The 23,470-nt window shown below is 38.7% G+C and overlaps 1 protein-coding gene across 1 annotated transcript in view; it reads left to right on the plus strand.

Moving 5' to 3' along the window:
• Positions 1-4: 4 nt before the first annotated feature.
• ZBTB10 (zinc finger and BTB domain containing 10) overlaps positions 5-23,470 on the plus strand; it is a gene marked incomplete at its 5' end in the record, with an annotated part of 24,924 nt that continues 1,458 nt past the window's right edge. The window contains 4 exons of the mRNA XM_010084219.1: positions 5-79; positions 7,217-8,114; positions 19,378-19,548; positions 21,404-21,579. Of these exons, the coding sequence (XP_010082521.1) occupies positions 5-79; positions 7,217-8,114; positions 19,378-19,548; positions 21,404-21,579 (1,320 nt within the window). The remainder of the gene's footprint in view (positions 80-7,216; positions 8,115-19,377; positions 19,549-21,403; positions 21,580-23,470) is intronic.

A 23,470-nucleotide genomic window follows, 5' to 3' on the forward strand; every position in this document is an offset into this window, starting at 1 on the left:
CAACTACAAGCGCACCCTGCTCCTGCGGCACCATCTCTCCGCTGAGCATCGCCTCAACGAGCCCGCCAGCGCCGAGCAGGTAGGGGACGCGTCGGCCGGGTCTGGGGGGGTGGGTGGTGTGGGGAAGGCGTACCCCGGCGGGGCCCCGCGTCCCCTACCAGGGGCGCGGGGGAGGGTGAGGTCGGCCTCTCCTTTTGCATAGGTGGGGTTTTTTTATGCCCACGTGTGTTAACTTCTTTAAATGGCTTCCTGCGTTTGTTGTTGCCCGAGGGCCGGGCACTCCGTGCTGCTCTCGCACGCCGTCAAGGGAGCGGGAGACGGGTCCGCCTTCCGATTAGGGGTGACTCCCGCTGGGTTTGCGCGGGCACAGCGCCGTGAACGCTGCGGTTTTGCAGCCCGGGAGCGTTTGCACGAACTGTTGTTCACGGCTGTACCTGGGTAACGTTACCTGTTCGGAGGTAGCGAGTGCCGTTTTCATTAGTTTGTTTATCTCGTGAAGATGAAGCGGCAAAGTGGGTGAAAGTTGCGTATGAATGCCAGTATTGCTGCACTGATTTAAAAACACTCGTTACAACTTCCTCCTGCGGTACCGGAGGAGGGAGGGAGGGTAGTGTCCGGCTGACGACTGCGTGCGAAACTGGTGCTTGGCAGCGTGAAATCAAAATTACTGCGCTGTTCTTAACGGTATGGTCCCTGTGCACTAATCGGATAACTCCTCTGTACTCAACGCTCTCTCGTTTAAATCTTTTTCCCCGATTGCGTTGCTTTGGATTGAGATACTGAGCAAGAAGTCTGCAGTTGCTTGGTGTATGTTTGAGATAAACATGTGGTTTCCTGAAAGCGATGTTAATATGCCAGCTTTCCTATAATGCTTTAGGACTAGTGAAACTCCTTGTGTTCCCCGCTGGACTTAAAATTATTGTGTTTCTTGGCAGCTTTTATGAATAAGGCAGAGCTAACCCCAGAACATATGGGGATGAGAAGCTCTTAAGGAACACTGGTGTTGAATCACCAGCCTTCTGCAAGCCTCTCCTCCTAAGGATGTCTGCACCACAAGAGTTCACTCGGATTGCCTAGCTGGTGTTAAACTTGCCAACGGGCACAAACTAATACGCTTCAGGGTAGGCTAGTACTTGAACCGTTAGTCTGAATTTGAGCTGTTGGCCAGAATTAATCCCTGATCACTCCGTTTTCAGTATTTATAGTTCAGTTTTAGTTAGAACACCGTCCTTGGTTGTATAGGTGTATCTGGAGTCCGAATTGTAGCGCAGTACTTAAATTGAGCTTGTTGCTTGAGCACTTTAAGGAGCTCAGGGTACCTTGGACAAGAGCTTGCTATTCTAATGTTTGGGTAGGGTATCAGGGTGACATAGGTTTTCTTGGAGCTAGTTGGAAAAGCAGTGCAAGTTTTATGTGGAACTGCTGCAGGATGGCAAGGAAAACCTCATGGTGCATAAATACTAGTTATCCAACATATTATTTTTTGATTTATAAATGAAACATTTACCTTAAAGATGAGTAATACTACCTTTTCACTAGGTGTATTTCTAAGGCAGGTACTGCTGCAAGCATTTCATGGCAGTAGGTCATCTCCTCAGTTTCCTCTGATCTGGTGTTTGCTATTCACTCTGCAGTATTTTAGCCCAACTTGCCTTGAAGAACTTGTTTCTAATTTTAAAGTTTTGATTCCTAATTTCTTTTACTTCTTTATATCTTTGAAAATGTTATTTTTGTTTAATGTTATTGTGGTATATTCCTTACCATCTTGTTGCCCAGTTTCTGACTTTGATTTGGGAATGATTACCCTATAAAGGTATGTTCTGTTACTGTATAGCCTCATGGTTCATTAGATGTTGCTAATTCATGCCACACTTGGAAGTTTCATTCCCCTTAAGCTATTTATAAATAAAACATATTCCAAGCAGTTTTTACTACTAAACTTCTAGTTTTTTCTTTGTGTTCCTATTCTCAGTCTGTCGTAACTGTCATAAGACTATTAAATACTGGGAGGGTGAAAGGGGGGACAGAATATTGGTTTGCATGTCACAGTAGCCTACAAGTTAAGGTATTTATTTGAAGATTAACCTTTCGTTTGTTGTGGGAATATTTATAAAAATGAGCTTCTGCTTTTATACCACTGAGAGTTTAAGAAAAAATATTTCTAGTAATGGTAATAATAAATGAAAACAGGATTGATGAGGTGTGTCAGTGATTCCTTTGTTTTGCATTAAAGATAAGCTTCTATAAGGTAGCTGTACAGAGATTGGTGTTTTCAAGTGGAAAGCAGAGCTGACTGCATCCCTGTGCAATTACATTTCAGTTAAAAACTTGTTGAAAGAGAAGGAATTGCAGTTTAAGACTCAGTTTAGTTTTCTTTGTGGTGCACTTTGAGATTATACTTGCTTTATTGTAAATCTTATTAAGAATCTCTATTTTCTTTCTGCTTTTATGTTTAGTTTCCATATCCTTTCACACTTTTAGTAGGACTTGAATATCTCTTAATACGTATGTTTAATACCGAAACAATAGTCCCATTTTTTTCCTTAATGCCATGATACCAGATACTTGGAACAAAAGTAGGTAATTTGTACCCTGACAGTATTTCCAACACACATAATGAGGCAGCAAAGCTGTTTAGATTTAATGAAACTTGGGAGAGATCTTTCAGCCTTTGTCTTGGAAACAACACACATGTATTCTTGACTTGACAACCTTCAACTGCAGGGCATGTTTAGCAGCTGCTAATAAACATATGGCATAGTGCCACTGTTGAAGTGCGAAAAGGAAATTGTAGGTGTTAAGACAGTAAAGCAGTGGAAATTTCTATAGGTCTGTTGGGTATTACACTCGTGGAGAAATGAGTGATGATTTTGGTTTATTTTTGGGATACATTTAATTTGGAATGCCAAAATATATCACAAGTGTTTGCAGCTGCTGTAATTCAAGGGTATTGAGCTGTCGGTGCTTCTTTCTAAGACAAAAATGTTGACTCCTTTTTTTTCTCTTCTAGTTTTTAAAGTAATCTGTCTCCATATTAAAGCTTAAGGAAATATATAATTGGCTTGAAACAGCCTTCATTTTTTTTTAAATAAATGGACTATTCTTAAGAAATAGACACTGGGAAATCACGGCAAAAGATTTAAATTCTGTGATTAATTTAGATCCATGAGATAGAGATTTATTGGCTGCTGGGGGTTCCTCCCCTCAAAGCTGGTTCTTAAAACATTTTCTCTCTGGACAGAATTTGAAGCTGAGCTTTGGAAATAGTGCCAGAAAAGCTTTCTCCAGTCTAACAGGCATGTTGGTTTAAAGCAGAAGCTCTCCAAAAGGAGGAAGGCCTTTGATGTGTTATTTTTTCCATGTGAACTGTAATTGTTTGCTTTGTGTGAGCAGTGATGAATAGAAGTGGTGCTTCAGATGTAGGAGTTACATTATAGTGTTCCGAGTTAACTTCTTGAATTACTCTCAGCAGAGCAAAAATGTTGAAGAGGACGTCAGGCCTTCAGAGTAAGGGCTGTCATTTACTGTATTTTCAGTGTTTTTTTTACAGTGTATTTACCAGACCTCAAACTACTTGATTGGATGTTAGGCATTAATTGAACAGTTTTGAATTGCTGAGTTTTCTCTGAATGATGCTATGGCATGTAAACTGCAGCAGAGCACCGTGTGTGCAGCTGAAAGGACTGTCTTGTGAGATAATTTTCCTCTGTAGCTTAAGAAGTTCCTGATAGCTCACCTGTGTTTGAGGATCCGTTTTTCAGGATAAGAATTACTTAGGGGGCATAGGGGGACTGTTGTAGAGTGTGCTAATAGGGAAGGGATTACAAAAATGTGGCATAACTACTTTTCATGTACATACAGCTGAGACGGAATCTATGGTTAGATTGGTTTTGGTTTTGTTTCTTTTTTTTTTTTTTTTCCCTTCTTTGCTCCCTCACTGTTCTTGCTCCCAGCTGCTGCTGGTACAGAAGGAGAAAGAAAAGCAAGTTTCTAGTAGCAGTTTCTGATCATCTGTTTCTACTCCTATTGGCTTGTAGGCAAGTTTAGTTAGTGAATTATGCATACAAAATAGTCATTTATCTTTGGATGTATTCAGATAAGTCTAACAGATTGAAACTGAGCACAATATTAGTTTCCTTGAGCAGTCTTTGTTCTCTTAGATCACTTCTTAATCTCACATACAGAGGGAAGCTCTTCAGACTTAAAATGCTATAGATTTTCCCAAATAAAACCGGAATAGTTCTGATTTTTATTCTAGATCTCATATCAATTTTTATTAAAGGATAAGGTGGTTTGGTGTTGAGGTAACTTAGGTGAATATTTAGTCTGTGTTTTGAAAATATAATTGACATATAAGCAAATATCATTAGTTTGTGATGCTTGTCAGAAAAATGGTACCCTTATGATGATGTGCCATGAGCACAACTTAAGTAACAGAAGCTTGAAGATATACTTTTTAAAAATTTCTGTAATGATTTTCTGCACCTTACCTCGTTTTGAACCGTATTGTACTTTTTCTGTTCAAAGGGGAGATGCTTAAAACTCTGCAAGGGATATTGATTTTTTTCTTTTTTCTCATAGTAAATGTTAATTCTACTTGTCACACTTGGTTTATATAGGCTTGGTAACTGTTCAGATCTTGGGGCTTTCATTTTATTTGAGGTGTGGCATTAGGGTTAGCTATTTCCATAGCACCAGTTAAACAATTGTTTCCGATATTAACTAGTTTTAAAAATATTTAGGCACTCATTTCTGTAAAGCTGTAATATTGATCTCTTTCACCTGACACACGTCCCTGTAGCTTGGACACTAGTTGCATGATGCCTGTCAGCCGCCTGGTCTCTTTATAATGAAGACTTCAGTCTTGTGTTTCTGTAGCACGTTTGTGATCTGCAGCTCCTTTTAACCATGCTGGCTTGTTGTTTTCTTGGGGAAAAGAAAAAATTATTTTCTTTTTTTTAGTCAGCTTAATAGAGTACATTTTAACTGAGCATATGTATGCACCCAGTCTCCATTCTTTAATCAGACATTTGTAAAAATAAAAACTGCTGCAGATTATTTTAAAGTTATATGTGGTGTTTAATGTGTTTTCAGAGAATGAAATTGTCAGCTATCATAGCATCTAACACTTACTGTGTGAGATGCAAGTCACTGATTATTGACTTTGACTAGAGTGACAGCACTTCAGGGTAGAATAGTTTTCATCTTAATCTGATCCAGAGTCAGTGTAACTGGTGTCTTGAAACTATGCAGTGCTCCGTTGCTGGAGTGACAGGAAGCTAGTCCAGATCTGAAATCCACGGAGAACTTAATAATATAGACTTAGTTGCCAGATGTTTGGGATGGACTTTTGTTTCAGAGCTCTGATCTGAGGGAGTACCTGGACATGTCAGAGAGTGTGCAGAAAAAATTAAGCTAAAGTTGGACAAAAATCTCTTGCTTGCTTTCACATAAAAGCCTAATTGCTTCTATTTCTACCTCTTTTTACTGAAGCATTTTTTAGAGAAGTGTAGAGATGTAGAAGCAACTTGAATGGGACAGCAAGCTGAAATTTCTCTGCAGGAGATGCTGAAATGGTACACTTTCTTTTCTGCTTATGTTGGGCATTATTTGCTGCTTGTAGATGTAAATACCATTTCAGAGGATGTAGTTAGAGCCCCAGTTGTTATCCCGGTGATCCACACTGGGATTATAACTTGAGGGGAGTACTGATGTAATGCACTAATTCCTATGTGGTAGAAAGGGACTTTTTAATATTTCTGGTTTCTGCCATTGTCTCAAATAAGGGTAGTATCTTTCTGCTGCACATATTTTAGCCCCAGTATAGATTATGTACTCATGACTGCATTAACATTACCTCATTAATGCTGATTTTGACCTGTAGTGTTGATGTAGTTAAGCTTTAATTATACCTTTAGCCCCCAAATTTGTGAGTTATTTTAGAAAATGAGAGGAAAATAATGCCATAATTTGAAAAATCTGTTCATCTTTCATCATAAACCATATTGGAGCCAGCCAGTTTTGAACTGTTCTTGTTTGTGAGGGAAGAAAAGGGAGTCTTAGAGATCCAGTATAACACAGACTCTGTTATTGTTGCTGCTTTTGATGGCATCACATACCAATCAATATAAGTATGGTCTCAGATATGCCAGTGTGTGGTGTTCTCTGCTTTGTTCTAGCTGCTGCTTTTTAGCAGCTCAGAATCATCATAATCTAAACATCAGTTACAAATTTTCTAAATGCTCCAAAATCCAGTTCAGATCTCTTGTTTCTTATCAGCCCCTCACTGTCTGAACTGATCTTTAATAACAACTAATTTCTTGGTGTTGGATTGTCTGATACTACTTTTTAGCAAAATTTTCAAGCCATGTTTGAGATGGCATCTTAAAAAGGTTGTAGAGACACACATAAGTACGTATTGTGTGTGTAGTAAGTATGTACCAGTTAAAGGTCTTGCTACTGGAAATTTTCAGTGAAGCTTGATTCAGTGAAGTCTTGGTTAAGTAATGTAATGGAAGCTTAAGTTTTGTTTGGTCACCTGCAATATTCCATCCACTTGTCCTGTAATAGAGCTATTTAATACTAAGCCCGCCACAATTTGAAAATAAAGAATAAGTGCCTAATTTGTAGTACTGTATAAGAAATATATCTGGTATTATAACTACTTCAGTAATAGGCTTTCTTTAAAACGTGTAAGACAGTTAGATTGGGAGATCAAAACCTAGTCTTTATGTATTCATCTCTCGGTGTGAGAAAATGTTGAATCAGTTATCAGGAATCTACTTACCCATTTAGGTGGAGGTGTCTAGGGAAGAATGGGCATTGGATGCTTGAGAACCATCTAGTTAAATCTTCAGAAAGAGACTCCTGAATATTTAATGTATATGGGTTAAGAAAAACAAGTAACTCACATTCAACTAAATCTTTCCTTACTTTTGGCTGAAATTTCTCTTCCTTTGCCCTCAAGGCAATTCTGCTAGTTCTGTTTCAATTCCAAATTGAGGGGTGGAGGGTGCAGAATGAGATCGTGATTCCTATTTTTCAGAAATATTTTTTAATTATATATTCCTGCCTGCCTTTATGACCAAGATCATAAATTTAAAAAAATTTACATAACATTGTCTTCTGAAGTTTATTTTCATAGTCTTATTATGGTGTTGGAGGACTAAGGAGAGTATTCGTTAAGAGCTAATTATGGTGTTTTTTTTAATTGCAGGAGTCTGAGTTACCATCAGAACTGAATAATGAAGGATACTGTGATTTTAACAGCAGGCCAAATGAGAACTCTTACTGCTATCAGCTCCTGCAAGAGCTTAATGAGCAGAGGAAGAAAGGCATTCTTTGCGACGTTAATATTGTGGTGAGCGGGACGGTCTTCAGAGCTCACAAGAACATTCTGGTTGCAGGCAGCCGCTTCTTTAAGACTCTGTATTGCTTTACAAACAAAGAAAGCCGTAACCAGACCACTGTTACCTATTTAGACGTTGTTGCCGTTCAAGGTTTTTCTGTCATCTTGGACTTCTTATATTCTGGTAACCTCGTGCTTACGAGCCAAAATGCCATTGAAGTGATGTCAGTAGCAAGCTACCTTCAGATGACTGAGGTTGTCCAGTCCTGCCGCAACTTCATTAAAGATGCCTTAAACATAAGTATAAAATCAGAAGCTCCGGAGACCGTTGTAGTGGATTACAACAGAAGATCTGTTAGCAGGGATGGTTTGTCTCCAAGGGAACAGAAAGTTGCCAGCTTCTGGGCAACCCGAAACCTTACCAACTTGGCAAGTAGCATAAAAACTGAGAACGATGGTTACCCTATTGATGAGGGCCAAATGGAAAGCTACCAAATGAATGACTGCAGTTGGGTCCAGGACAGCTCACCTGAAATGGCTGAAAATGAAACTCAAGGTGAGGGAAAAGTTTTTGTATGGAATGACATGGGCGCACAGGGACAATCAATTCAAGAGCCTGGAAAGGCAAGAAGGAAAAACCAAACTGCAAAGAGATTTATTTATAATATACCACCTAAGACTGAAGAGAACTCAGAAGATTGTTCAGTGTTGCAACTGTCAGTCCCATATCCAGAAGAAGATTTGTCATTTATTAAAGAAGAACCAGGTAAATATTGCTTAATGTCAGTCATCTCATTTGAAAACTGAATTACTGAATGAAGTACATGACAATGTAACTTTTGTAAAGGTATGTTGGATAGGATCTTTAAAGTTGGCACAGCAATCAGGTTACTGAATTAGTAATCTGATTCTCCACCTTGGGACGCAGCAGTGTACCTTTGGCTAGAGAAAGGAATGACAGGGCTGTGCCATGCTGTATGTAACATGCTGTTTGCATTTGATGCATGAGTTGAGGATTCTTACCAGCTGGTAGAAATTGAAGTTTACATTTAATCTGTAGCCACTATAAGGTACATAATCAAGGAGTGATAACTGGTGGCTAATGATAGCTGGTTGGACAGAGAGAAAGGGCCTTTATAATTTCTTCTTTATAATTTTTCTGGTAATTTCCCTCACCTGAGTGTCAGGCAGAAACAGATGCCAGCTTTCTGCTGCTGTTTATTGTAGGGGTATCTGGGAAGCTACAAAATGGAGTAATCCTGGCTAGTATACTAGAAACTCTTGAAACAGATTTGTGAAACGGATTTAAAAGATGCCACAATGACACATAGTAGAGGGAATACCCTTTTGTTGAACTACTCTTTAAACAAAACCTGAAAGTGACTGAATTCATACGATTTTTCTCCTTAAGGATCTATGGTTAATATAAATGCTAGAATAAGATTAAATACCTGTTTCCTAAGCGAATATGGTCACACAAAGAATTATAAGCAGACTATTCAGAGTGTAGTTGGGATTTGGGGCAATGTAAGTTCTGGTTTTTATTTTTTACATTATTATACAGTGTAAATAGTTGAAGTATATATTTGAAGTACTGCCATTTACCTGTATCACTTTTAGATAAATTATCAGTTTTGAAAACTTACCCCAATTTAGGAGTCAAAGGTGGATTTGAGACATAGCTGGAACCAAGTTCTTTGGATGTGTCTCTTTCTAAAGAATTTTCAAATGTATGTCCCCTTCAAACATTAAGGGACTGTAAACCAGGAAATCAGCACTGACACTTGTGGGCATAGATGTTGCCATTGGGATACAAAAATACCCAGAAAAACAGAGATGTAAAAGCAACCTGAGTTCTGGGAGGGTCTAGGAACCTATGTTTATTTTGGTGGAAGGAAGGATGGCCTTGGTTTCTTCCTGTACCCTTAGACTTGTTTAAAAACAAGGCTAAAAGAAATCCTTTCAGTAGTGGCAGGGCCAGGCCATTTCTCCTGGGGCCCTGACCTGCCTCTGCCTGCGGTGTTACTGGTGCCAGTCTGCATGGCTGGCAGCTGCTGCGGTGCCAGAGGGCAGTCAGCAGAGGGCACGTGATGACTGTGCGGGCTGTTCAGTGCCGGTGTATGTGCCTGAGCACCCAAGTGATGTGTGACACTGTAGGGTGGTGCACACCAGAGCTACGGACATGGACATCTGGCATGTGAGCAGGGGCAGCCGTGACAGGTCACATCCGTATAGTGAGCAAGTAGTGTAGCACAATAGGAGCAGCCCTGGAGAAGCAGCTGCGCTGAGGAACTAGCATTCATCCTCTAAATGCTTCAGGGGGGTTGCTTATCTCTAGTCTTCATCTCTGAACTCAGTGGGTAGGTCTACTTTAGCTTTGCAGTTCAACTTGGGAGTGTGCACTTGTAAAGTTAATTTCCTGATGTTCTCTTACAGTCTAAGCTTTCTTAGACTGCACAGAATTTCTTCTGTCTGAAATGGAAAATAGAAGCTGTGCTTCAGAAATACGCCTATTGAGTGCCAACTGCTAACAGGCCTTGGGTCCACAGCGCCAGGTTAGATTTAGCCTTTAGTAAAGCACCTTTAGATGTTTATAATGGGAGTGTTGAGCCCTCATCAGCCACACAACAAATATGTTGGGCTCCACTAATTGCTAATACACACTTGATTGTAGTGGTGTGAAAAAGGGCAGCGGGGGGTCTGGAGCAGCAGCTGATGACCTGTATATTAACTGCACAAACATCAGATTTCTGACACAATTCAGTATGTGATTTCTGTTTCTGATTTATTTGGGGTAGATATTCAACCTCTTTTACTGTTGGGAATACCATAGAGAATATATCTACCAAATTATGACCCCAGCAACAGAAATAAGTACTTGCTTGTTTTCCCCAGAATTTGAGTATGTGCTGTGGAGCTTTCTTGAAGAAATAAGGGAGGATATGGGCAGTGCAGTAATGATTAAACAAGTTTAGTGCTTGTTCAGTTTTTTTTTGGACAGAAGCACCAAGATTTCCAGTAGTTCATTGTGCTAAAGAATTAAATTACGAAATACATTCATGCAGCATCTTGATGAAAAGAGCTGTACTAGAGACTAGGGGCACACTGAATTTGTGCTGTGGTGTCTGTCCAAAAAGTTGAAAGATCTGTGATTGCAGGGGGGAGTTTATTTTCTTGAACCGTGAAATAATGTCAACTAATGATCTCTGTGGTACTTCGAGTGCACAACATAAGTGTTCAAGTAAATAATTACATTCTCTGGTAGTGTTAGAACTATTTTAGAAGCCATATGTGTTAATATTATAAGACCTTTACTTTTATGAAGTTCTTATGTGCATGCACATTGTTTGAAACAAGAAGATATATTGGAAGTAGGACTTGGTATAGCTAGCTTACTTTCACTCATAGTCTCTGCTTCAGCATTGAGTGTTCTTTCTCCTCTACTGCTGGGTAGCTTTTTCTTTGCTCTGCAGGTAGATTACACTTTTAAACACTCTTCTTTCCTCCCAAGAAGAGGGAGGAATGGAGAATTGGAAGAATGACAAGAATGAGTTGTAGAGTAACCTGCAGGTTAGACAGTAACTTTTTAGTCGTGGATTAAATTTCTTGTGGAGATGAAAAGCTACCAAAAATAATGGGCTCTGGGAGTTAAAAATGCATAAGAAAATGTCTTCTGGAGAAGATATAAGACAATGCTGTGATAAGAAAAGGAAGGAATAGTAAATTGTTATGATGAAAGCTAAGGAGCGCGCTGTTCCTTTGGTTGCTAAAAGGTAAAGAATGAGCTTCTATATTGTGTGTTCTTATGTGCTAGTGGGAATAACCAACACCAGCTGTGGTTACGAGATGTGTCCAGTTACATGCGAAGTGAGTTGCTGTGTACTTGATTATGGTTTTGGGTTGTCTGGTCTTTTTGTGAGAGGAAAGAAATGCCGTAGATGTGGTGGAAGGGAAGCTCATTTAAGAACACTCCTCTCACTAAAAAAATTTACCCCAAAAGCCACTACCTTGAATTCTGTAGTAAATGGATTTTCCAGTTGAGTACTGCTAGGTAAGTATTAGATCAGAAAGCTTTTATTGCTGATTATCTATCTGCTACCCCTCTTGTGCCAGTAAAGCAAACATGTTAAACTGCTCCTTGCCAAATGCAATTTTTCCTACAGGTATCCGTAAGGATATGTCAGCTTCTCCTTCCTCTCACCCTGTGTCACTAATGAATTTATATTTAGCACCTTCCCTGTAAAAGTAGCACTTTGGTGAACTTCAAAAAACTCTGAAGTTGAGATAAATTTTAAATTGCATGTACTGTCTTACTTAATTTACCTACTCTTACTGAAGCTTTCAAGCCTTCTCCAGTTTTAGCTATATTAATTCAAATAGCTGTGTTTCTTCATGCTGAATGTTACCACGTATCTTACTATTTTCCCTTCTAGTTGATAATCTGCTAAAAAATGTCTTTACTGTTTACAGCTGTGGTGCATCCTACAATTAACTGTTTGCCCTGGTGAAAATAACAGTGCAACCAGTCAGTGTCTTAGTCAGTTTCCAGTCCATAAAAGCTCAGGGTTCTAATTTGTCATATTCTTAATGTCTGTTCATAGTTTTTTATAAACTTCCATCACTTCTTGAATTTGTTTTTCATTTGGGCCTGTTTTTTGGAGTGTAAGTGTTCTATCCTCAGGCTTCAGAACACAACTGTGAAGTGTTGCTTATGCTTTCCAGAGCTGACTGTGTTGATTCTTAGAGACTTGTATGTAATACACCAATAGCTTTACAAAGCTATCACTGGATTATTTGTTACCATGATTTTTCAGGCTAGATAATGTGTCACATATTGTGTTGGGGGTAAAGGATGAGGGGAAAGGATAACAAGGCCGGGATGAAAATAGGCCTTTTGTGGAACAAGAGGGTTCCTGAATGATTTTGTAGGTGTTCTTAAGGAATTCAATTCAGCTTGCTGAAGAAGCAACTATTTTTCAGAAGGATACAAGCAGCAGCTAAACCTGCTTACAAAAGTGTAGTGCTGGTCATAGTTTTCCTCATGATGTGAGGGAGCAGCATAACACAACTTGATCAGCACTTTACAACAAATACAAAAGTTACCTGTCTTTAAAGAAATCAAGGTAGGTCATTCTCGTTCATAGCTGAGTAGAATAAGTTTTAAGTGGCATGTAGTTTGACTAAAAGATGTTTCCTTCAGCTTCTCTTTTTCAGGTTCTGTGTTCTTGCAGAGTTGTTTTGCTCACTGCCCAACCATTTATTCTGTGTACATTCTGGAATTCCTGTGTACAGAATTTGGAGTTGTTTTTTTGCAGTGGAGAAGAGAGGTGGGCAACATTCTTACTTGTGCCAGTTTCTGGTTGTTTTCAGTAAATATATCCAACCAGAAATGTGTTCATAGTTTAGAAAATTTCTACTAAACGTAGAATACCGTAGCATGGCAAGCTTATACTATGTGTTCCCCCTAAAGCTCACTGTAGTACTTGCAATACACATGTGTTGGTAGGAGTATAGTTTTAGCAGACAACTTCACTTTAACCACTAGCCGTCGTTGGTGCAGCTTTGTTAGTTCTAAGCTTCATCCTGTCTTTTATGATCAGTTCATGTCGATGAAAAGTCTGAGCTGCATAAAAGTTCCAATCTTTTACACATTTGCTTGCCTGTGACTTGAGTTGATCCCCTTTCTTTAGGGGGTAACGCTGCATGTTACTTGTCAAGGAGAACATGACAACAGACTGGCAAGCTTAGTTTGTCTTGTACTCCCAGATCTTATTATGCAGAGTTCCCAAGGAAGTATCTGAAGTGGGGTTTTTTGTTGTTGTTGTAAGGGTTGGGGTTTTTTTTTGTTTTGGTATTTTTACAGATTTGCACTTCTGTCTGGTACCTTACTTTTCTTCAAAGCCCAGTGTAAAGAAAAAAAAATCCCTTGGTATTCCTGGACAAAGCTAGGCTTTGGTAAAGTAAGTCTGGAATGAATGATACTGAGACGCCAGTTCAACTCAAGGGTTTTGGTCAATTATGCTGCTGCTTCTAAGACTGCCTGCAATTACAGAAGCTAGCATGAAGTAAAGATCTCCTTAGCATTTCCTTTCAACTGTTTTAGCATAAAAAGTTGTTCAGACCAAAACAGTCTGTACACAGCAGTGGTGTCTGTGCTTATGTCTTTACAGAAGAATAAATACAAATGAAGACCCTTATCAGTTTTTGGTGTATTTGTCTTGACTACGGTGACATCAGTGGTCTCTGATCATGATGTGCAGTGGTACTTCTGTTTCCTTTCCCTCAAGCTGACATTTCATTTTTCCTTTAAGAAAATACATTTACAAGCTGCAACATGTAGCTGATAAAATGGTAGCAACAGCAGTTCTCGAATACTGATGCAGAAAGAAACTAATGCCTTTACTGTGTAGAGAGCCCTTTTACTAGAGCTAAGATGGGAATACACTTAATTTTCCTTTTTTCTATTGGAGGCTTTTTTGCCCCCTCATTAGGGAGAAACTGCCAGCTTTGAGGACAAGTCAAACCTATTTCCTTGGATTTGTTCTGCAGTCACTTTTTCAAAGAGTCAGCAAGAAAATAGGAGCAGAACATAATGCCAAGGCATTTAATTTGGTTACCAGAGTATCCATGGTTGGTGTTTTTTACTGTATTGAAGGATCTTAATCCTAAATGTCAGTCAGTCTCTAGGAGTTTCATGCAGCCTTGCAGGTGTGTATCTCCTTGAAAGTCCTGCTTTTATTAACACTTTAAATATAAGCCTTGATGAAAATGGGATGTGAAAAGTTTATTTTAGAAAGTCTTTGAGTTCTCTCTTGAATGCTTTACTTGAGGAAAGCTCTTGAGGTACAGCCTTAAATTGACTTGTTTGCAGTGTTCACGATCTGGCCCTTGACATCACAACGTAGTCCGGAAGTTTATTGATGAAGGTATTTTGTTGACAGTGAAGTCAAGAAGGGCTATTTTCCTGAAAATAGCTTACTGAGTCTCATACTGTTGAACATCTTCATCAGTGATCAGGATAGTAGAATAGAAGATGCCCTCAGCAGGGTTGCAGATGACGTCAAATTGGTGGGAGTGGTTGATATGCTAGAGAGCAAGGCTGTACTGTTTTTCAGACAAACCCCAATAATCTGTAAGAATTGGCCAACAGGAATCCCCAACTTGCTGTGCAAGGACAAATGTGAAGTCCTGCATCTAGAAGTAACAACCATGTGCATCAGTAGAAGTTGAGTGCTGAGTGGCTGTGTAGTAACTGTCAAAAAGAACCAGGGGGTCCTTTGTGGACTGTAAGCTGAATGTAAGTCAGTAGCGCATCCTAGGAGCAATGAAGGCTAGCCTCATAATGGTGGTATTAGGCAAAACATAGCCCTCAGGCTGAGGGAAATGGTAATAATACCCCTGTATTCAGGACTGGCAAGACCACATTTGAAATGCTGTGCCCAGTTTAGGGCAGCCCAGTACAAGAAAGATGCTGGCAAGCTGGAGGGCTTCCAGTGGAGGTGCACTAAGGTGGTTAGGGTGACAGAGAACATAACATGTTCAAGGAGAGGCTGAGTAACTGAATTTATTTAGTATGGAGAAGGGTGAGGGATCTACCTGCTGTCTTGTCCCACCTTAAGGGGGATTATAGAGAAAATGACCCAGATGCTTCTCGGAGGTACACAGTGAAGGGGCAAGAGTCAGTTGTCACAAGTTGCAGCTAAGGAAATTCCAGTTGTATGTGAAGAAAACTGTTGACCATGAGAGCACTTGTGTTGGAACAGATTGCTGCACAATAATAAACATAGAGTTTATAATAATAATAAACAGAGTTCATGGAATCTCCCATCCTTCTAGATATTTAAAACTTGGCAAGGTCCAAAACAACATATAGTCCAGCTTTGAAGTTAGCCCTGCTGTGAGCAGGAGGTTGAACTAAGTGACCTTTAGAGGTCTCCTCAGACTTACGTTTTTGTTTGAGTCTGTGATAGTCCCTGAGAACAATAACTGCACCACAAATAAATTATTGGGATGAGGAAAGCTCTTGCTATCTCATGTTCACTGTTATAGCCTTTATGGGGAGAGATCAACAAAATAGCTTTCTAATGGCACCCCTTTCTGAGGGAGGAGTTTTTCAGGGAATATATGATAAGCAAGTTGAAAAAACAAGTGGATTATATATTTGGCATCAATTGATGGTCATCTGGCAGGGTTAGTTGGTGATGGATCTGCCTCCATAGTCAAGGCAATAAGCCATTTTTTTCCATGAATGAGAAACAGTAAAAATTAGGAGCAATTGGGAGTGGTATATAGAGTATGAGTAAGATTGCGTTGGCAGAACGTCTGAAGTTTGAGCCTTCTGTTGCAAGAGGCAGTTGAGAAGTAATACAGTTTGACTCTTTTCAGAAGCAAGGTTAAAGATGTGAGTAATACACTGGGAACAAATGGAATTTTCTTTCCACCACTTTCCCAGTATGTCAGTCTTGGCAATGCTGTTTCTTCTGTCATGTTATCTAACATAAGCAATAAATCCAGCTCTGTAGCAATGCGGATTGTATCAGTAGCTTACGACTGCTTTCTCTACAGTCTATGGCCTAATTGCTTATCCTGTCTACTTTCTGTCTTTTTCAATTGATCTGAATGAGCAGTCAAGTCAGAAAACTTGTTGGAAAAAATAGTAGTATTCCTTTTTCTCCTCTTTTGGCACTGTTTTTAGGAGTAATACATAAAGAAAACAAAAGTTAAATTCATTACCAACAACTGTATCTAATGCAAAGTTTTGCATCTTCTCCCTCAGTGCACCCGATGTCCATATCCCTTTCTATGATGACCTGCTCAATGGCTTCTGTCGCTGATCTTCTCATTCATCTCCTTGGTCATCCCCTACTTGGCGATGTCTCTCTTTATTCCCAAAATATCAGCACATTTCTGGTTGCAGAAAAAGAGCAAAAGTTGTCAAACTAAGGATGTTTCTGCTCAGATGCTTTCTTTCTGGTGATATTCCCTACCTTTTGCCTTCAAAACTGAAAAACAGTGTGTCTGACTTCTGGTAATTCTTTTTCCTGAGAAAAAACACGACGACATAAAATCCTTCCATAAAGTTTTTGTTAGCTGTGTCAAAGCCTACAGAACCACTTAATTGTATTTTGGATTGTCTTTATCTCTTCTCAGATTGACATCTTGAGAATTTTAGTACTGAGAGTTAATCAGCTTATTGATAGTCTGGTTTATTTTTATTAGTTTGGATTTGGTTTTTGTGGGGCTGGTTTGGTTTTTTTTTTTTTTGGGGGGGGGGTGGTTGTTGTTTTGTGGGGTTTTTTAAGATCGGGTTACTGATAGAAATGTTCTCCATGCAGGATAAAATATGGGTAGATGTTTTATGTGTGCTTAATCTAGAAAGCAGGTTTTCTAGGTCAATGAATTATTCTAAGAATAAGCATTAGGCTTAATTATGATTTACTTAGTCCTGTGCTGTGCAGAGATCGAAGTGTCTGTAGCAGCCTCTTATCTCTTGTAGTTTCTGTGCTGATGTTCTTTCATGTTATAGCAGATCTTCAAATTGGAGGTAGAAAGATTTAGTAGCTATTATCTATAGTAGACTACAGCTCTTAAGTCTACTTGGCTCTATGCCGAGTCTTATGCTAAGTCTTTATGCAGGGATTTGAGCTCCTCATTTCCCTCAAACTTCAATACCAGCTGTGAGTGTAAGTGTTCCTAGTGAAATTCAGTTTGTGTTTCTCTTAGATCCAGAAGAACTGTAAAAGTGACAGTGTTATAAATGTGCTCACCTTGGTACAGCTCTTACTTAAGGTCAGTCTTTGCTTATTTTGAAGGAAGTAATGCAATATTGCCTATACAGAGCATATACATTACATCTGTGAGCAGTTGCTCTTACAGATATTCCTTCCATAAGGGTCAGAAAAAGTTGCTAAAATATTTTGATCACTGGTCAACTACTGACAGGAGAGTTCTATTAGAAAGAAAAATAGCTATAAAGAAAAGGTCTAATATTTTAAATACATTATAAAAGTGGTTTTATTTTTTCCCTGTGAGATCCTGAAGCCTGCTTTAACTTTGAGGCTTTTAGCCTTGAGGTCAAGTCATCTTTGCTCTTGCCCAGAACTGTACAACACTGCTTCCTCACTAATCCTTTCTTGTATATTAGAGAAGGAGGTTTTACTGCTCACCTCAAAGGAATGTGTAGTTGGCATGTCTATAGGGTATCTGTTTTATATTCCTTGAGCTGCTGTGAGATGCCATTGCTGGAGTCCTTAGCACAAAATTAGTGTAAGGAGGTTTTGCCTCTTTTGGATGTAACAGCTATTAGAGTCAGTAATTAAATAAAAACAAAAATTAAAAACCATTTTCCTCACCACCTTGTTTCTTTAAGGAGAGGGAGATTTAGTCCCTTCCCCTACCCCTTAATTCTTTCTATACCAAAATAGCTAGGTGGATACACTAAAATACTGTAGTTTCTCTTCCTTTGTCTGCTCAAGCACTGCTTTTTAAAAGCTCCAATGGAATACCTAGGTTAGTAGTGGTGATCCAGCTTTGCTTATCATTTGCTGTTGTCTAACAGATAGGATAGAATTGTAAGCTTCCTATTTGTTAATTGTAAATAATAATTAATTTCTTTTGAGCTATTGTCTTATGTTGCAGATGAAACCACTGCTGCCAACTGTAATACTGTCTGAGCAGTAAATGAAACTACTGTATAGGTCTAATGCCGTTAGGACTTGTAATCTGTACTTTTTTCCAGTAAAGCTGTAAGTTGCAAGTGTTTCAGTATGCAGCTTACCACCAGCTGCATGAAATTCTAGTTTACACTAAGAGAATTTTCTTTCCCAGAAGAATCCTTAGAATGAGCAGTATAGGGGCAAAGGAAAAAGGCTTTGGACTATTAAAATGTACAGTCTCAGACTTGAAAGTGAAAATGTATTGATTTGCTACGAAGTCCTTCTCAAGGCTTTTCACAATGCTGACATTAGGAATCCAGTGTGAGGATCTGAGCACCACCAGACAAGTAAAAGGAAATCTGCCAGTTTCCACTGCAGTTTGTTTATTTAACAGCTGTGTGCCTGTGAGGAAAGTAATGAATTTATGAGTTCATGTTTTCCAACAAACTTATGTCTTGGGGATTGGGGGGAAGATTGATTGCACTCTTGCCAGAAGTCTTCGACCCACAAATATGATTTTGTCAAATGCCTAGTGAATCTTTTTTGTGTGCTATTTATAGTTCTCCTCTCTGTGCTATGTCATAGTGATTCCATATTCACTCATGCAATTCTTACTTATTACAAGAGTACAGAATTAAACACGCAAGGATCTTTTTAAGGCACTGTTCACTTCTGAATGGTTTTCTTCTTTTAAAGAGGAAAAAAAGGCTACGAAGGCCATGCAAACTGCATGAGGAGCTTGTCTAAAGACCAAATGTAAATATGCAAACTAGTCTTTTAAGCTGGTATATTCCAAGTAATTATGGTCTCTTGAATTGATGTGGTTATAGAGTAATGGAGATGATGATTATTCAAAAAAGCATTTAGATATAGCTGTAGGATACTTTATATAAATAAAGGTATTTAAAGTACTTTATATCCCACTGAGATGTTAAGGCAATAAAGATCACATCTCCAGTAGAAAATGTTTACTTTTGTACCAACTAGACTGCTTGTGGTAGACCAGATGAAGTCACTGCACAAAGCAGTTGTGAAGAGAATCCATTGGAAAACTTTTTAGCCCTGTCACGATGATAATGAGGGAATAAATATCCTTACCATAAAAGTTCCTGTAGTATGAAAAAAGCTTTGAATTTTTCTCAGGATGGGGAGAAGAATTGGTGCCATGGAGAGTAGTTCAAAGGTCTAATTTAATTGAAATTAGGAATGCAGTTATTTCTTCCTTTCAGTATTGAAGAATATGTGAAAAAAGATTATAACTACTATCTTAAGGTCTGAAACTTTCTGGTCACAGTTGAAAAAGGATATATATTTTGCTAAACAACATGACTTATTAGAACCCAGGAAGCTAATGTAAGACTGTGTCTGTAATAGGTACTTCAAGTGACTTCAAGTATGGGCTGCTGCCGGGTACTTCAACTGACTTCAAGTATGGATTGCTGCCGGGTACAACTGACTTCAAGTATGGACTGCTGCCGGGTACTGCAGGTGACTTCAAGTATGGACTGCTCCCAGAATCTTGGCCAAAAGAAGCTTGGGAAAATGGCAAGTATATGGAGGAGAGGAGGTTGTATTTTTGCCTCTGATAGGGGTTCTTTATCTTCTGTGTCACTGCTGATAGTATTTGATTTATTTGTTTAGATATTAAGAGTGTTTACATAATCTTCCATATCATTTGCCTCTCTGGATAGTGTTAATAGGAGTACTTCCTCCTTGGAGGGAGAAAAAGGAATTCAAATGTATGGAAAAGTAAAACCAGAACATTCTGTTAAAAATAAAAACTTAATTGCAATAAAGGTTTTGAATTTGATGCAGCCATAACTAAAGCCCTCTTTGGTCAAACCTGTATTATATAACATACTCTTACACAGCTTCTGTGCTTTTCTTAATAGTTCAAGCAATTACCTGTAATTATTTTTCTGTCTGAAAACATACCAAAAAAAACCCCACCACATCTAAAATAATTATTGCTAGATCCTTAAAATACGAAAGTCTTCAGTAAAAAGAGGCTCTTAAGGACTGGGTAATGGTAATGCCTACCTCTTCTCTGTAATACTTTGAGCTATTACTAGGATGTGGTTTATGGTTTACTTTCAATATTTTGGTTTTTACCATAGAATAAATTGGGTCAGCAGAAGGTGAAATTCACTAGCAGGCAAGGGATTAGAACTCATTTCTTAGGTCTGCCTGTTCTTAAACCATTAAATTCCCATATATTTTACAACCCTGATGATGTGTATAAGACTGCAATTTAAAACTTTTTTTTTAACTTATCTAAGCCATTACATGACTTTAGGTTGACATGCAGCTTGCATGAATGCTCTGATATACCAAGGCAAACTTTTGAATATTAGCAAAACTTAACTTGCATGTTGTTACGGATTTTGAAGCTGGGAGGAGGCATTTTAGATATAGGCATGCAGGCCCATGCACAAAACATACAATTACTTTTGCTTTCTTCCTGCCAGCATGAACATTAGAAACACACATATAATCGTGTAGCCTTAGCCAGTGCTTTTTGGATGTTTCTAGATGGTTACAATCGTGTTCATAAATTATCTCACCTGTAGTAAGTTGAGTCAGTACCCTATTCTCAAAATAATCCTTGTATTCCTGTGTGGCCACCTTCATAGCTGTCACAGAATCCTGTCCTTGTCTGTTTCACACAGTAATAGGCAGGTGTAGTAAACCTGTTCTGCATATATCCTGTGGTCCAAGGATATGCAAATAGCTCTCTTCCATCATAAGGAAGAAGGGTGATATTGCTGCTTCTGGAAGTTTTTTCTACTCTCTTTATTTTTTCTGCTGTTTAGACCAAAGCAGATTTGGGGTAGGAAATAGCTAATATCTGAACCAGTAACTTCCCTTTTTATCTATTTCAGAATTTTGCTACCTCTTACTGTCCTGTTCCTTTTGTCAGTATTCATAACTTTCTTTTTTTATTTATGTGTAGAGTCAGATCTTGGCAGGCAGTTCCTGCACATAATTCTAAACAGAATATTGGGAGAGAAGAATGTAACTGTCTAAGTGCCACAGAGCTAGATGGTTTCTAATCCAGAATAAAGTTTTCTGGTATAGGTGACCTCTAGAAAATGGAATACTGATAACTTGTAGCTAACTTACTGATTCATGAAATAAGACTTCTTTTCAAGGAATTTACTACTGCTGTAGTAAAAATTCCTTGGTTACAAGTAGGTATTTTTCTAGCAAGATCATACATGCAGAACCTACCAGTATTTGTGGTTTCTACAGGCAGCATTGTCCTGATTTGGCTGAAGAAAAGTCATGTGGGTGCTTTACTGTTTTGGCACCTGCTTATTTTTGTGCACCAGGCAGAACATACTGAAATAGGTTTTTTGTGTTTCATAGTCTTTTTTCCTGATGGCTTATTTTCTTGTAGGCGATTCCTCAGCTTTAATCATGAACAAGTTGAAGTGTCCACACTGCAATTATGTAGCCAAATACAGAAGAACACTGAAGAGACACTTGCTCATTCACACAGGCGTGAGATCTTTCAGTTGTGACATCTGTGGGAAGCTGTTTACTCGAAGAGAGCATGTAAAGAGACATTCCTTGGTAGGTAACCTCTAGTGTGTGTGTATGTATACACATGTATGATTGGGTTTTAATGTTTTTTTTCAGATGTTTTGGTAGTTGGAAGAAACACTGTTCTCTGATTTGCCGTAATGTAAATTGTTTTCTTAATCTAAAACAGATTAAGATAAACATCTCTTTGTGATAACTATACCTTTTATGTTCTTAATGGAAAATGCAGTCTCAATTAAGACAGTTGCTGGAATTCTGATAATTTCAAGATGATTTTGGAATGACATGATAAAGAGATGCAGTATATGTAAGTATTCTGTAGATAATGAAAGGGAATTTTGGCTTAGTGTTACTGCAGTAAAATAGCACATCTACTTGTTCCTATAATGCTGCATCACCATTTTCTGTGAGGACACCCTGTTAATCAGCAGTTTCACAACATCTTGAGGCAGTTCTGAAATAGTTATTTCACAATAAGACAAAGCTATAGTATAGTATTTGCTTCAAGATCTAGGTAAGAATGAAAAATATTTGAGATGCAGAAAGTAAATGTCCTTCTGACTTGCATTCTGCCAATACCATAATCAGCAGTTGAGCTTATCCTGTCCTGTGCATGTTGCATAACTCGGGATTTAACCTGAGTTCTGTTTATCTGAGGATCCAGAGAAAGTATTGTCTGTCTTAGGTATTTTGCAGGTACCTTGTATCTAGTCTGTAAGGAAATTGAGACTTCATTATCATATTTACTACATAAAATCCAAGGTGTGTCATAGGGGAGTATTAAAAGCAAGGTTATGAGAAGGTAGTGAGAAGGTAGTAACAGTTTTCCAGTTTGAGAATTTAAACTCATTTTGCAACATGTTTTGCAGATACTAAAAATAGGATAGTACATGGAATGGGGTAAATTGCACTTCTCCGTTTTGGTAGCTCTCGTCAGTCCTTTGCGAATCAGTGGACTCCCTTGCTCCCTCATGAAGGTGTTCCATAAGTCTCCATAGCCTCCTTTCAGTTGGCTTTTTGTTCCTCAGTGAGGAGAAAAAGTGGTTGTGAGCTTCCAGGTTTTAATGCAGATGCAGAAAGAGCTCTTGGTGTAAGTCTTCCTGACTTTCCTTTCTAGGAAAGGAGATGAAGTCAGACAAGGTGGAACTAGGTATAGAGTGAGCTCAGCCCAGCCCTGTGCTTTAAATGCTGTGTACTCTACCTGATGGTTTCAGAACACTTTTTTCCTTCTTTTTCCCGTTAAACAGACGCCTTGAACACTCTGCTTTGTGTGAAACATTATCATAACAAGTCTAGAGGCTGGGGAAAAGACATGTAGTACCAGCTGCACAGATTAGAGAGAGACTAAAGTAACTATTTGTTTCTTGACCTTGGGGTTTTTTTCCCCCTCATTTGGGTAGTAATGTCTGTTTTATCCAAAATGGCAACTTTTTCAATGTGACCTCAAATGAAATATTTAAGCACATAGTTGTAACCTGCTGTGGGGACAACCTAATACACAAAGGAAGTCTTTGACTTAATTTTTTTCCAAAATGTTAAATATCATACATGGTTGCTGAAGTCAGCAGCCTTGTACAAGTAACATGCTGTCAAATTCAAAATTAAAATTTGTTTAGTTAAGTTGGTCAACAGCAGCCTTCTAACTTTACACACAAATTCGCTCTACATGCAGGATAAAAAATCCAACGAAGTGATGTGGAAAAATGTTGTTGAGTTTGGTTGTATTGGGAGGGAGATGTCGTGGAAGAAGGTCTTGTAAAGACAATTTTCTAAATGAGATATGATCCTGTGTGCAGCATAAGTGCTTATACTGTTCTCATTGCCTTTCAGAGTCTTGTTCTGTACAGTGAGTAGTCATAAACCAAATGCTAATCTGCTTACAGAAAAAGCAGCTGTTCAGCTACCTGCTTTACACTAAGCA

The sequence above is a fragment of the Pterocles gutturalis genome, unplaced genomic scaffold, assembly GCF_000699245.1.
Source record: "Pterocles gutturalis isolate BGI_N339 unplaced genomic scaffold, ASM69924v1 scaffold34805, whole genome shotgun sequence".
Lineage (NCBI taxonomy): Eukaryota > Metazoa > Chordata > Aves > Pterocliformes > Pteroclidae > Pterocles > Pterocles gutturalis.